The sequence below is a fragment of the Pecten maximus genome, chromosome 13 (assembly GCF_902652985.1).
Source record: "Pecten maximus chromosome 13, xPecMax1.1, whole genome shotgun sequence".
Taxonomy (NCBI): domain Eukaryota; kingdom Metazoa; phylum Mollusca; class Bivalvia; order Pectinida; family Pectinidae; genus Pecten; species Pecten maximus.
In genome coordinates, this window is record NC_047027.1 from 38872384 (window position 1) to 38887142 (window position 14759).

The following is a 14759-nucleotide window of genomic DNA, read 5'->3' on the forward strand; positions in this document are numbered from 1 at the left end:
AAAGACGAATCGGAAAAAAATCATTGTATGTACGAACTGAATAAAATAGTTAATCTAAAAAACAAACCCATATCAACGAAATACATCACGACTCATGATTAGATAGATTTGTTAATCAGATATTTGTAAAATAATGTAACCTGACCTTTGACCATGTAAAGTTCAGTAGGGCCCGAGTCAACACCTACACTAACAAACAACGCCTATCGGAAAGTTTAAACTATATGTAATTGATGTTACGATCAAACCGATATTAAAACCGGATGTTGTAAGCATAATATTTATGCTCTATTTTTTTCCTATTTCTTGTTTATGGATCACGTGAATAAACAATAAAAATCTGATACTAGTTTGCCAGGGTGTTACCGAGCACTGCCCCGGTCGTAAAATATTGACAGAAAGGAGTTCCATTTGCAGTGATGAACCTCGATAATCCAGGAGGTATTTCTAGTATTGAAGGTAATCTCGACACGCCTACCCTTTACACTCCTAAAAGGGTGCTACACAACTTAATTATACAATCATTAGCCGATCAATGGCACTCTACACCACAACTATAGCAGGATATTCGTCTCGGACGGCTGCTAATTCTGTGGGGGAAATGTAAAAAAAAGTTCTCATTTAGAGATTCTACAAGTATTTCGACAATATAAAAAAATACCCTGCCTACACAGCTGAAGAACAAATTTGATAAGGTTTTAACGAACACCAAACCAATCCAACATAGTCGTAACAGTCAATGTAATACTGACAATAAGTTAGCATCAGGTACAAATTCAAAACATAATTGTCTTTGTAAAAAACTGGAATTCGTCATCATTGATTAAGATTTTCTGAAGCACAAAGAATTCTCAGGATTTCAAAAACAATTCTTTCACAAAAGCTGGAGTAGTAAATTAAATTCGATGTGCTGTACTGTTCAAGATGAAGATACTATTTGATGAAAGAAATCAACATGTAACGAACAAGTATATTTCTATCATCCAGCAAAACTTTCTGCCGATTTTAACGATATTATGTCTCCCATGAAGTTGTGTTTTTATAACTAGGTTGCGTGTTTCGTTTGACATTTTGTTTGCGAACTGAAAATCAATAATACATCTTCCGTCGACATTTCAGAATTCTCGCAAACGCTTTCCGGAACTCCGGGCTAGAGTAAGCGTATATGAATGGGTTGATCGCCGAGTTGACGTAACCCAGCCAGAACGTCACCTTCACTACGATACCAGGGAATTCTACGTCGGTGGCGGCGTCTGAAACACACAAACAACAAGAGGTTACCGCTACATATATACATCTAGGTAACAATAGACTTTTTCCGTAACTTATTCAAAGCATGATTATAAAAAATATATTCTGTTCATACAGATTTAGACAAACTAGACTGCATGCGGTTTCCCAATCACTTCTCTTTTTGTGTTGCTACTGCAAGGTCAATCTCCCAAAAGAAGATGTGTTAAACACGTCTTTGTACGGGTCAATCTGATTAGAATACATTATTAGATACTTTGGTATGAAGTTTGTGCAAATGGATCGTGTTGAAACTGTTAATTAGCCTTTGGTCGTCTTCTTTCTTTCTTTCTTTCTTTCTTTCTTTCTTTTTTTTTTTATTTTACAATTTTATCTCATTATCACGTCGGCAACATCAGCCAAACAAAGAATGAATAAGAATTAAAAAATCAGCAATAAAAACAATAATTCCAATCAATTAAAATCAGCACCTTCGAAATAAAATGGAATTAATCTAGCAATATTTGAACATACAATAGACAGTTATGGACAGTAGTTATCAAATGTGTCAAAACAACACAAAACGTGTACAGAAGCATATCATAAACATACAATGCTGTAGGCTAAACGGCCAATTAGTAAAATTACCACAACAGCAAGTTGGGATGATCTGATGTAATAGTTGGACTGTTTCTCGTCTATCACATAAGAACATTGATTCAGGGCCAGGCAGCTTTTTGTTCTTTACAGTTAAGAAGGCAATTACGACCTTCTTTAATAGTATCCTGTTTTAATATTACTTCAACATATCTATACTTATGTCCGTATAGGTATGAATAATCTTTAGAAAAGGATACATTTTCGATTTCAGAATGTTATTTATTTCATAACAACCCTAATCAGAAGCATTTATTCCTACATGTAACAGTTGTCTATTTTCATGAGTTACGTTACGAACCTCGAGTCGGAGAGGACACATTTCTCGGTCTCCAATAATGTATTTATATCCCTATCACAAACATAGATAACACGACTAATGGTAAATTTACAGTGACGGTTTAGTCGATGGGAGATGCATTTTATGAGCGATACTATCCTAGATACATAGGGATAAGGAAGGGAGTGATAACGATGAATATTGGGTCTCCCAGGGGATCTGTGACAGTAGAGAGGTAATACTTTACGAGTAGGTTTGGGGTAATTAGCCTGACCTAAAACTGTATAGATTTATCAGCGTGTAGCATCATCTACTGTATATTGTAAGAAATATTGGACTCCATATTGATACCAAGCTTTGAGTACAAATGGATTGTGAATTTTTTAGCGTTTACCTTTATAAGTTCTACATTTATATTAAAATGTTTAACTTGTCCGTCTTTTGTGTTGTCCTGTTAGATAACGGTAAGCACTGCAACATTTAAAAAAAAAATTATTTACAATTTACAAATGTTGAGTTCGTCCCTAAAATCAAACCAATTTATCACAACATGACGTCACCATAGTATGATTCAATCAGTGTATTTACAAGTAAACAATCAATTATCAGGATTAGGAACGAGGGTGAATCTATGATTACTTCACTTGAATTACATTTCCATAGATTAAATCTAATTACATATCATCTATATTCTATTTTATTATAAAAAAATAAGTTATACGTCCGCATTAATTGGTATTGTATTTGCATGCATAAATATTTGTATGTACAATATATATATTGTTAATAAAATACTTTGAAATGAAATGAAATTGTATTATTTAGACAAACAGAATATATGAGGCATTGTTAAGGCGTTGTTAGAGAGACCTTAACACAATACATGCTTACATGGTTAACTAAATAATGACAACAGGCACGGCTAGAACATCGAGTCCAAATTGAGTCGAGTTTACTGTAAGATAAGTGTATTGTTAGCTGTTTTGTGATTGACAAACACTGCCAGGTCACTATAGCTGTATTGATTGTACTGGTACAAAGTACTGTCTGCAATGGTTCCTGTGATAGTAACCATTTAGAACACAGATTGTTACTCTTTTACAGAGGTACAGCCTGTTAACGCCACACTACATACCCTGGTGATCATTTACATTGAAGGAGACAGGCCAAGTTGTTAACCCGTCGATGTTAATTTGAATTAATAGACCTCAGCGTCTTGTGCACTTTGCAGCAAATCGATATCTAGGTTTTATTTACTTGTATAAAGAACAATTGAATCTAGGATATATTTTTCTTACTTATCGTGATTCTTTCTCAAGAAAAACAAATCTGGGTGCGGATAGTCAGTAACTTTATCAAGAACTACTAATCAGGCGACTGCTTCAATGTCTAGAGAGTTTGGTCCAAACACCTTTGTGCAGTGCTCCGACATTTCCGACATCATTCTTTTTTTGATTTGTTTTTTGTTTGTTTTTAAATGTATCACTTCTTCTCGCGTCTCTTCTACCAAATTCCCACATTTCATTCGCGATCTACCCAATTACAGTGGGGAATCAAGTTTTGAAGATGGTGAGTATTACGAACTCAAAATGGCGACCACCTGTACAGAAAACATTAAATGAGGTAAGAAGCTGAAAATACTCATTACATCGGCTTTACATCGTTGCGAGCATGTGTTATTATATAATCTAGACATATCCATTCGACATTTGTACTTGAACAGTCCGTAGTTTTCCGTAACATTCTGACAACATTTTCGAATAGGAGCGATTCTCCGCGAGCAGGGGGTCGTGTATTTTACGAACACATGTTTCTTTTCTTATTTTCTATGGCTAAACAAAACCTTTCTCTATTATAAAACGTATATTTACAGACAGCAATGGTATGGTTTGGTTTATTTTGTTTAACGTCCTATTAACAGTCAGGGTCATTTAAAGACGTGTCAAGTTTAGGAGGTGGAGGAAAGTCGGAGTACCAGGAGAAAAACCACCGGCCTACGGTCAGTACCTGGAGAAAAACCACCGGCCTACGGTCAGTACCAGGAGAAAAACCACCGGCCTACGGTCAGTACCTGGAGAAAAACCACCGGCCTACGGTCAGTACCTGGAGAAAAACCACCGGCCTACGGTCAGTACCTGGAGAAAAACCACCGGCCTTCGGTCAGTACCTGGAGAAAAACCACCGGCCTACGGTCAGTACCTGGAGAAAAACCACCGGCCTTCGGTCAGTACCTGGCAACTGCGGCCTCTCGATGGTGTGGCGTCGATCGTGCATCGAGCATTTCCATTAGAAACTATTGTTTTCACTGCAAATTCGTCAATTTTTGTAAACGATGAGTAAACACGAGCTACATTTGAGTGAAGAGTGGACACGAACCCCTGACGAAAAAAAAAGAAAAGAAAAGTAAACTATCTATTTTACAACAATTGCGAAACAAACTATGAACTTTAATTAATCACGCTTGTTGGTCTGGATAGAAGCACGCGAGTAGTCTTATTGTGGAAGGAAACCGAATAGAATTTACTCGGGAAAACCCATAGATGACCCTCATACCTTATCACGTACGATTGGAGAATCGAACTCCGGTCACCTAGGTGAAAGGCAAATTTGTTACCATTGTCCCTCCCGACCAGCCATCTTTACATCTAGAGGGAAACATTGAAGTATTAAGAAAAAAACCCAGAAAGCGTGTTTGAAATACATGTAGTTCGATGAACTTATGCAGCAATTAGGAATTCAATTTCAGTGGTAGTGTAGGGGATATATAGAATCTGGAATGAGGATGGGCTTAAGAAAACTGGGCTTACAATTATGATTCATAATTAACAGAGACTGTATTGTTAATCTTCCTATCAATAGCCAATGTCATTTAAGGTTGTCTTTCCCGTGTGAAAGCTGCACGCGTATGGTAAGTTTTCCTGCTTGTGATAGCACCTGTTGCCGACACCCAGCATAACACCAAACCGGTCACATCATACTGACTAGTCATCCCGTTCACAAGAATGCTGATCGATAACTAGGGGTAGAAAAGACTATTTGTTAAGTTTTTGGTATATTTCGAGCAGGGGGAAACCCAGAAGCTTTCTTTACAACGATGAACGATCAAGTATGGGCAGTATCAAGGGAGACATTAGGGGAAAAGGGAGTAGAATAGATGACAGAGAACAAATATAATCTCAGAATTAGTCGCCTCTTCCGAATAAGTACAATTCTTACGCCCTTCAGGACAAGGACACAAAGTATTCAGTTGAGATACGATCAATTGCTAACTGTGTCAAAAAAGTGAGATATGACAATCTAAGTAATGTCATAGAAACACAATATTGACGTTTACAGCATAAACCATCGTTTAGGAAATTAAAACACCACTTCTAGTTTAATGCAGATATAGAAGTGCAAGCCTTTGATTTGCAGCACAAGGCAGGTTTCCGTTTTTGTTCGAAACGTAAAGGGCGTCCCTTGGCGTGATGTTTCTGACACAGAACAAATGTTGTTGGGGTTGTAAGTTGTCCATAAACGAGGAACATTGACCCGGAACAAACTTTCACACTACACTTTAGCGTGAAGTCTTTGTTGATCTGTTGGAGAGGTTGGACCTGGGTTGTTGGTAAGTCAGCAGTGGATATGGCCATATGGCAAGCCAACTTAACATTTAATCAATGAGCAATGTCGATCCATATTTTAATCAAGCGATATAAGATATTCTATAGGACGCATGATATATCGTATACTATACAAATAGAGGATATCTAACAGTGTCTTCAGTAATACCAAATATATTTCACTCGTGTGGCTAATATTTTGATATTTTTCACGAGTGCGCAGATATCACTTTTATAGAATGAATAATTTTTGATATTTCACTGGTAAAAATGTAATAATATAAGTTATATAACATATACCAGATATCTTATGTACTATTAAGATGTATAACATGAAACATATTTTAAAGCACCTAAGTTGACAGTTGTACGGTATTTTGACCTTATTGAGACGCTTTTATATCTTGTTGTGTTGCTTATCGTTATTTCCCTCCTGCTTCTTTGTCTGGGCTAGCTGATGGATATTTCTGAGTTGATAGTAGTACTTGTAGATATACGTTAAATATATAGCTCTCAGAATAACAATGGAGGTTGTATCCTCCGCTAATTGTCAGGGTCTCGGCGACAAAGGATGTGTTCTCTTATTCAAAATCGAAAAAAACTATTTATTGCTTGCAAGACACACATTTCACAGAAAAAATGAAACTTATATCAGAAATCAGTGGGGATATGACTTTTATTATAGTTCTTTCGAATATATTTCTAGAGGGGTTGCAATTTTGATAAATAACAATTTTGAAATTAAGGTAAAAAGGAAATTGATAATATCCAAACAAATTTCTTAATCTATCAAGGATTAAAAAACTCAGTTCAGGAATTTCTTGGTGAAAATACAATTTTATTACCAGCTATACCATTTAATCTCAAATTTATTCTTAGAAACTAAGAAGGCGCTCAGGATTTTTACAAAAAACTTTGCAAAAACAATGTAAAACCTACAGCTCAAATAAAATGGAACCAGATTTTTAACTTTAATGATGATACACGGAAAAAAATTTATATCCCCTTTCAATACTACCACTTACTCTAAACTTCACTGGCTTCAATACAGAATAAATCATAGAATTCTTACTACCTACTCTTTCCTTTTCAAAATTGGCAAATCCAACAGCAATCTCTGCTCCTTTTGCAAAACACAACCCGAAACAATAACACATATACTTTGGGACTGTGATAATGTATCCTACCTGATTGAATGTCTAAGAATTGATATTATAAATAAGAACCTTAGTTTAAGATTTGATAAGCAAGAATTTATCTTTAGTAAATATGTAAATAAATACCAAAAGTTTAATCTAGACAACCTTATTCTATTGATTATAAAACAATACATATACAAACGTAAATGTTAACAAAAACATCCTAACCTCAACAGTTAAAAAAAATCATATTAAGAGTTAAGAGCATATACAATTCTTATTTCAACTAATGATTATAAAAATAAAGGTCAGCTATTTACTCAAATAGATGAGTAGTTACAAGTATAAATTTTAGCTGAAAACATGTTTTGTGAAATGTTAATATTACTATTCTTTTCTTGAAATTTTCTCCGAAGTCAGCGGAGTTAGTGATCTTTAACAAAAACAAATCTTGACTGACAGGTAACTCACCGGTCTACATTTGTCCTGTTTAATGTCCATGTCTTTGTACACACAAAAAAAGAGAGGATATTTCAGGAATTTCTTCGGCTCTATATATCATTATAGAAGGCTCCAATACCGGTATAACTCTTGTCACAATGTATGGTCCAAACATTGATACACCAAGTTTTTTTTATGATAGTATAGCAGCTACATTACATGACAGATGAGTTGATAGATACAGTATCTGTGGGGATGTTAACTTAGATTTAAATCCGGATTTAGATATAGGAGCTGTAAAGTTAAAGATTATGAACTATTTTCCACGAGACATTTTATATGTAACTATTGTTCCCCACACATTACTAACAGTGCTGGAGAGGAACTATTTCCACGTGACATTTTATAGGTAACTATTGTTCCCCACACATTACTAACAGTGCTGGAGAGGAACTATTTCCACGTGACATTTTATAGGTAACTATTGTTCCCCACACATTACTCATAGTTCTGGAGAGGAACTATTTCCACGTGACAATTTTATAGGTAACTATTGTTCCCCACACATTACTAACAGTTCTGGAGAGGAACTATTTCCACGTGACATTTTATAGGTAAATATTCATCCCCACACATTACTGGAGAGGAACTATTTCCACGTGACATTTTACAGGTAACTATTGTTCCCCACACATAACTCATAGTTCTGGAGAGGAACTATTTCAACGTGCCATTTTATAGGTAACTATTGTTCCCCACACAGTACTAACAGTTCTGGAGAGGAACTATTTCCACGTGACATTTTACAGGTAACTATTGTTCCCCACACATTACTGGAGAGGAACTATTTCCACGTGACATTTTATAGGTAACTATTGTTCCCCACACATTACTCATAGTTCTGGAGAGGAACTATTTCCACGTGACATTTTACAGGTAACTATTGTTCCCCACACCTTACTAACAGTTCTGGAGAGGAACTATTTCCACGTGACATTTTTACAGGTAACTATTGTTCCCCACACATTACTGGAGAGGAACTATATCCACCGTGACATTTTATAGGTAACTATTGGTTGTCCCCACACATTACTCATAGGTCTGGAGAGGAACTATTTCCACGTGGACATTTTCACAGGTAAATATTGTTCCTCACACATTACTAAACATTACTGGAGAGGAACGATTCCACGTGACATTTTTTAAGTAATTGTCCCCCCACTATAACATTTGAAGAACTATTCCATTTTTAAGACTTGTTCCCACATACAATATTCCGGAATTATTTTTTCCCCCCTTACTTTGGAAGAACTTTCCACTATTTAAGACTATTTCCCCCCCAAACTTTAAAATTATAATTTTTAAAAATTCCACATTTTAAACTATTCCCAATTTAAGGAAATTCCCCAACATTAAATTTTCCCATTTAAGTAAGTTCCCCCTCTTGGGAAGGACTAAAACCCCAATTATATTTGTTCTTTTCCCAAAATACAAAATTTTAAATTTGGTTGTTAAAACATTTTATATTTGGAAAAATTTAAACCCCCTTACTTTTGGGAATTTTTCCCCCCTTACAACATTGGGAAAAATTCCCTTTTTTTTGTAATTTTCCCACACTTAAAAAAAAACATTCGGAGGACATTTAGTACATTTTAATAAATTTTCCCACACTTAACATTCTGGAAGGAATTTCCCTTTTCATTTTAAAATTTCCCCCAAAAATTTCCGGAATTTTGGAACTTCCCCTAAACATTAGGTTTTTAAAATTTCCCCCCCATTCAAGGAAATTTTTAAAAATTTTTCCCCATCAACTTCTGGAGGAACATTCCCCTCTTTAAGTAACTATGTTCCCACAATTAAATTTGGGGAAAAATTCCACGAATTTAAGTATATTGTTCCCCACCATTACATTCTGAGAGGACTATTCCCTGACATTATAGGTACTATTTCCCCACTACACATTTGGAGAATTTCCCCATGTTTAAATATTTCCCCCAAAAATTTGAAGAACTATTTCCACGTGTTTAAGGTACTTTGTTCCCAAAAAATTCGGAGAGGACATTTCCGAAATTTAAGTACTTTCCCACATTTACATTCTGGAGGAACTTTCCAGTAAATTTTAGAAATATTGTCCCCACATATTAGGGGAAAATATTTCCGGACAATTTTAATTTTCCCCCCCCCTTTAACATTCCTGGGAAAAGCTGCCTAAACTAAGCCCAAAAAAATTTGGAAAATTTCCAATTTGAAATTTTCCACTGAATTTGTTTTTCCCCCATTTTGGCCCTAATTAAATTTTAAATAATTTCCCAAATTTTCGGAATTTTAAAATTTAAAAATTGTAAATTTCCCGGAAAATTTTAAGTACTTTTCCCCACATTTCCCTTTAACATTAGAATTTTAAGTACTTTCCCAACATTCAATTCTGGAGAGGAATTTCACGTGACTTTATTTTGTTCCCCCAATTCTAAAATTTAGGACATTTAGGCTTTTTAAAAATTCCCATTTCGGGACTATTTTTCCTCCTTTAGGACTATTTCCCACATAATTTAAAACCCCCTACAAGGAACTATGTCCCCACAATAATTAAAACATTTCCCAAAAAAATTTCCCCAAAAGTCTTAAAAAATTTTATTTTAGTTTAAAATTGTCCCCACCTAAAACTGGAGGAAAATTTTTCCACTGACATTTTTTAGGGAACTATTGTTCCCCACACATTACTAACAGTTCTGGAGAGGAACTATTTCCACGTGACATTTTACAGGTAACTATTGTTCCCCACACATTACTACCAGTGCTGGAGAGGAACTATTTCCACGTGACATTTTACATGTAACTATTGTTCCCCACACATTACTGGAGAGGAACTATTTCCACGTGACATTTTACAGGTAACTATTGTTCCCCACACATTACTAACAGTTCTGGAGAGGAACTATTTCCACGTGACATTTATAGGTAACTATTGTTCCCCACACATTACTGGAGAGGAACTATTTCCACGTGACAATTTATAGGTAACTATTGTTCCCCACACATTACTAACAGTTCTGGAGAGGAACTATTTCCACGTGACAATTTATAGGTAACTATTGTTCCCCACACATTACTGGAGAGGAACTATTTCCACGTGACATTTTACAGGTAACTATTGTTCCCCACACATTACTAACAGTTCTGGAGAGGAACTATTTCCACGTGACATTTTATAGGTAACTATTGTTCCCCACACATTACTAACAGTTCTGGAGAGGAACTATTTCCACGTGACATTTTACAGGTAACTATTGTTCCCAACAACATTACTAACAGTTCTGGAGAGGAACTTTATCCACGTACATTTATATAGGTACATATTTTCCCACACATATCCCTTGACAAGGAACTTTTCCACGTGACATTTATAGGTACTATTGTTCCCCCACATCTAACGTGGAGAGGAAACTTTTCCAGTGAATTTTAAGGACTATTGTTCCCCACACATTACTAACATTCTGGAGAGGAATTTCCACGTGACATTTAAGGTACTATTGTCCCCCCCAAGACTGAAGAACTATTTCACAGTGACATTTTCTTACTATTGTTCCCAAAATTAACTACATTTGGAGAGAATATAGTTCCCACACTTTTAGGATACTATTGTTCCCCACATTAAACTGTTCAAAAATATCACGTGACATTTTTACAGGTACATTTTCTAATCCCCACACATTACTAACAGTTTTGGAAAGGAACTATTTCCACTTGAAAATTTTTATAATGTTCGTTCCCCAACATTCACAGTTCTGAAAAAACTATTTCCACGTGACATTTTATAGGTAACTATTGTTCCCCACACATTACTAACAGTTCTGGAGAGGAACTATTTCCACGTGACATTTTATAGGTAACTATTGTTCCCCACACATTACTAACAGTTCTGGAGAGGAACTATTTCCACGTGACATTTTTACAGGTAACTATTGTTCCCCACACATTACTAACAGTTCTGGAGAGGAACTATTTCCACGTGACATTTTATAGGTAACTATTGTTCCCCACACATTACTAACAGTTCTGGAGAGGAACTATTTCCACGTGACATTTTTACAGGTAACTATTGTTCCCCACACATTACTAACAGTTCTGGAGAGGAACTATTTCCACGTGACATTTTACAGGTAACTATTGTTCCCCACACATACTAACAGTTCTGGAGAGGAACTATTTCCACGTGACATTTTATAGGTAACTATTGTTCCCCACACATTACTAACAGTTCTGGAGAGGAACTATTTCCACGTGACATTTTTACAGGTAACTATTGTTCCCCACACATTACTAACAGTTCTGGAGGAACTATTTCCACGTGACATTTTACAGGTAACTATTGTTCCCCACACATTACTAACAGTTCTGGAGAGGAACTATTTCCACGTGACATTTTATAGGTAACTATTGTTCCCCACACATTACTAACAGTTCTGGAGAGGAACTATTTCCACGTGACATTTTATAGGTAACTATTGTTCCCCACACATAACTAACAGTTCTGGAGAGGAACTATTTCCACGTGACATTTTATAGGTAACTATTGTTCCCCACACATTACTAACAGTTCTGGAGAGGAACTATTTCCACGTGACATTTTTACAGGTAACTATTGTTCCCCACACATACTAACAGTTCTGGAGAGGAACTATTTCCACGTGACATTTTTACAGGTAACTATTGTTCCCCACACATTACTAACAGTTCTGGAGAGGAACTATTTCCACGTGACATTTTATAGGTAACTATTGTTCCCCACACATTACTAACAGTTCTGGAGAGGAACTATTTCCACGTGACAATTTAATAGATAACTATTGTTCCCCACACATTACTAACAGTTCTGGAGAGGAACTATTTCCACGTGACATTTTACAGGTAACTATTGTTCCCCACACATTACTAACAGTTCTGGAGAGGAACTATTTCCACGTGACAATTTATAGGTAACTATTGTTCCCCACACATTACTGGAGAGGAACTATTTCCACGTGACATTTTACAGGTAACTATTGTTCCCCACACATTACTAACAGTTCTGGAGAGGAACTATTTCCACGTGACATTTTATAGGTAACTATTGTTCCCCACACATACTACAGTTGGAGAGGAACTATTTCCACGTGACATTTTATAGGTAACTATTGTTCCCCACACATTACTAACAGTTCTGGAGAGGAACTATTTCCACGTGACATTTTATAGGTAACTATTGTTCCCCACACATTACTAACAGTTCTGGAGAGGAACTATTTCCACGTGACATTTTACAGGTAACTATTGTTCCCCACACATTACTAACAGTTCTGGAGAGGAACTATTTCCACGTGACATTTTACAGGTAACTATTGTTCCCCACACATTACTAACAGTTCTGGAGAGGAACTATATCCACGTGACATTTTATAGGTAACTATTGTTCCCCACACATTACTAACAGTTCTGGAGAGGAACTATTTCCACGTGACATTTTATAGGTAACTATTGTTCCCCACACATACTAACAGTTCTGGAGAGGAACTATTTCCACGTGACATTTTACAGGTAACTATTGTTCCCCACACATTACTAACAGTTCTGGAGAGGAACTATTTCCACGTGACATTTTATAGGTAACTATTGTTCCCCACACATTACTAACAGTTCTGGAGAGGAACTATTTCCACGTGACATTTTATAGGTAACTATTGTTCCCCACACATTACTGGAGAGGAACTATTTCCACGTGACATTTTAATAGATAACTATTGTTCCCCACACATTACTAACAGTTCTGGAGAGGAACTATTTCCACGTGACATTTTATAGGTAACTATTGTTCCCCACACATTACTAACAGTTCTGGAGAGGAACTATTTCCACGTGACATTTTACAGGTAACTATTGTTCCCCACACATTACTAACAGTTCTGGAGAGGAACTATTTCCACGTGACATTTTATAGGTAACTATTGTTCCCCACACATTTACTAACAGTTCTGGAGAGGAACTATTTCCACGTGACATTTTATAGGTAACTATTGTTCCCCACACATTACTAACAGTTCTGGAGAGGAACTATTTCCACGTGACATTTTATAGGTAACTATTGTTCCCCACACATTACTAACAGTTCTGGAGAGGAACTATTTCCACGTGACATTTTACAGGTAACTATTGTTCCCACACATTACTAACAGTTCTGGAGAGGAACTATTTCCACGTGACATTTTACTAGGTAACTATTGTTCCCCATACATTACTAACAGTTCTGGAGAGGAACTATTTCCACGTGACATTTTACAGGTAACTATTGTTCCCCACACATTACTAACAGTTCTGGAGAGGAACTATTTCCACGTGACATTTTATAGGTAACTATTGTTCCCCACACATTACTAACAGTTCTGGAGAGGAACTATTTCCACGTGACATTTTACAGGTAACTATTGTTCCCCCCACACAGTTCTGGAGAGGAACTATTTCCACGTGACATTTTACAGGTAACTATTGTTCCCCACACATTACTAACAGTTCTGGAGAGGAACTATTTCCACGTGACATTTTATAGGTAACTATTGTTCCCCACACATTACTAACAGTTCTGGAGAGGAACTATTTCCACGTGACATTTTACAGGTAACTATTGTTCCCCACACATTACTAACAGTTCTGGAGAGGAACTATTTCCACGTGACAATTTTATAGGTAACTATTGTTCCCCACACATTACTAACAGTTCTGGAGAGGAACTATTTCCACGTGACATTTATAGGTAACTATTGTTCCCCACACATTACTAACAGTTCTGGAGAGGAACTATTTCCACGTGACATTTTATAGGTAACTATTGTTCCCCACACATTACTAACAGTTCTGGAGAGGAACTATTTCCACGTGACATTTTATAGGTAACTATTGTTCCCCACACATTACTAACAGTGCTGGAGAGGAACTATTTCCACGTGACAATTTATAGGTAACTATTGTTCCCCACACATTACATTACTAACAGTCTGGAGAGGAACTATTTCCACGTGACATTTTATAGGTAACTATTGTTCCCCACACATTACTAACAGTCTGGACAGGAACTATTTTCCACGTGACATTTTATAGGTAACTATTGTTCCCCACAATTACTAACAGTTCTGGAGAGGAACTATTTCCACGTGACATTTTTACAGGTAACTATTGTTCCCCACACATTACTAACAGTTCTGGAGAGGAACTATTTCCACGTGACATTTTTAAGGTAACTATTGTTCCCCACACATTACTAACAGTTCTGAGAGGAACTATTTCCACGAGACATTTTATAGGTAACTATTGTTCCCCATACATTACTAACAGTTCTGGAGGAAACTATTTCCACGTGACAATTTTTTAGGTAACTATTGC

The 14759-nt window shown here is 36.2% G+C and overlaps 1 protein-coding gene across 1 annotated transcript in view; it reads right to left on the reverse strand.

Annotated features, from left to right (window-relative positions):
• Positions 1–1089: 1089 nt before the first annotated feature.
• Positions 1090–14759, reverse strand: part of LOC117340761 (alpha-1A adrenergic receptor-like) — a 46915-nt gene continuing 33245 nt past the window's right edge. The window contains exon 2 of the mRNA XM_033902521.1: positions 1090–1253. Coding sequence (XP_033758412.1) covers positions 1090–1253 — 164 coding nt within the window. The remainder of the gene's footprint in view (positions 1254–14759) is intronic.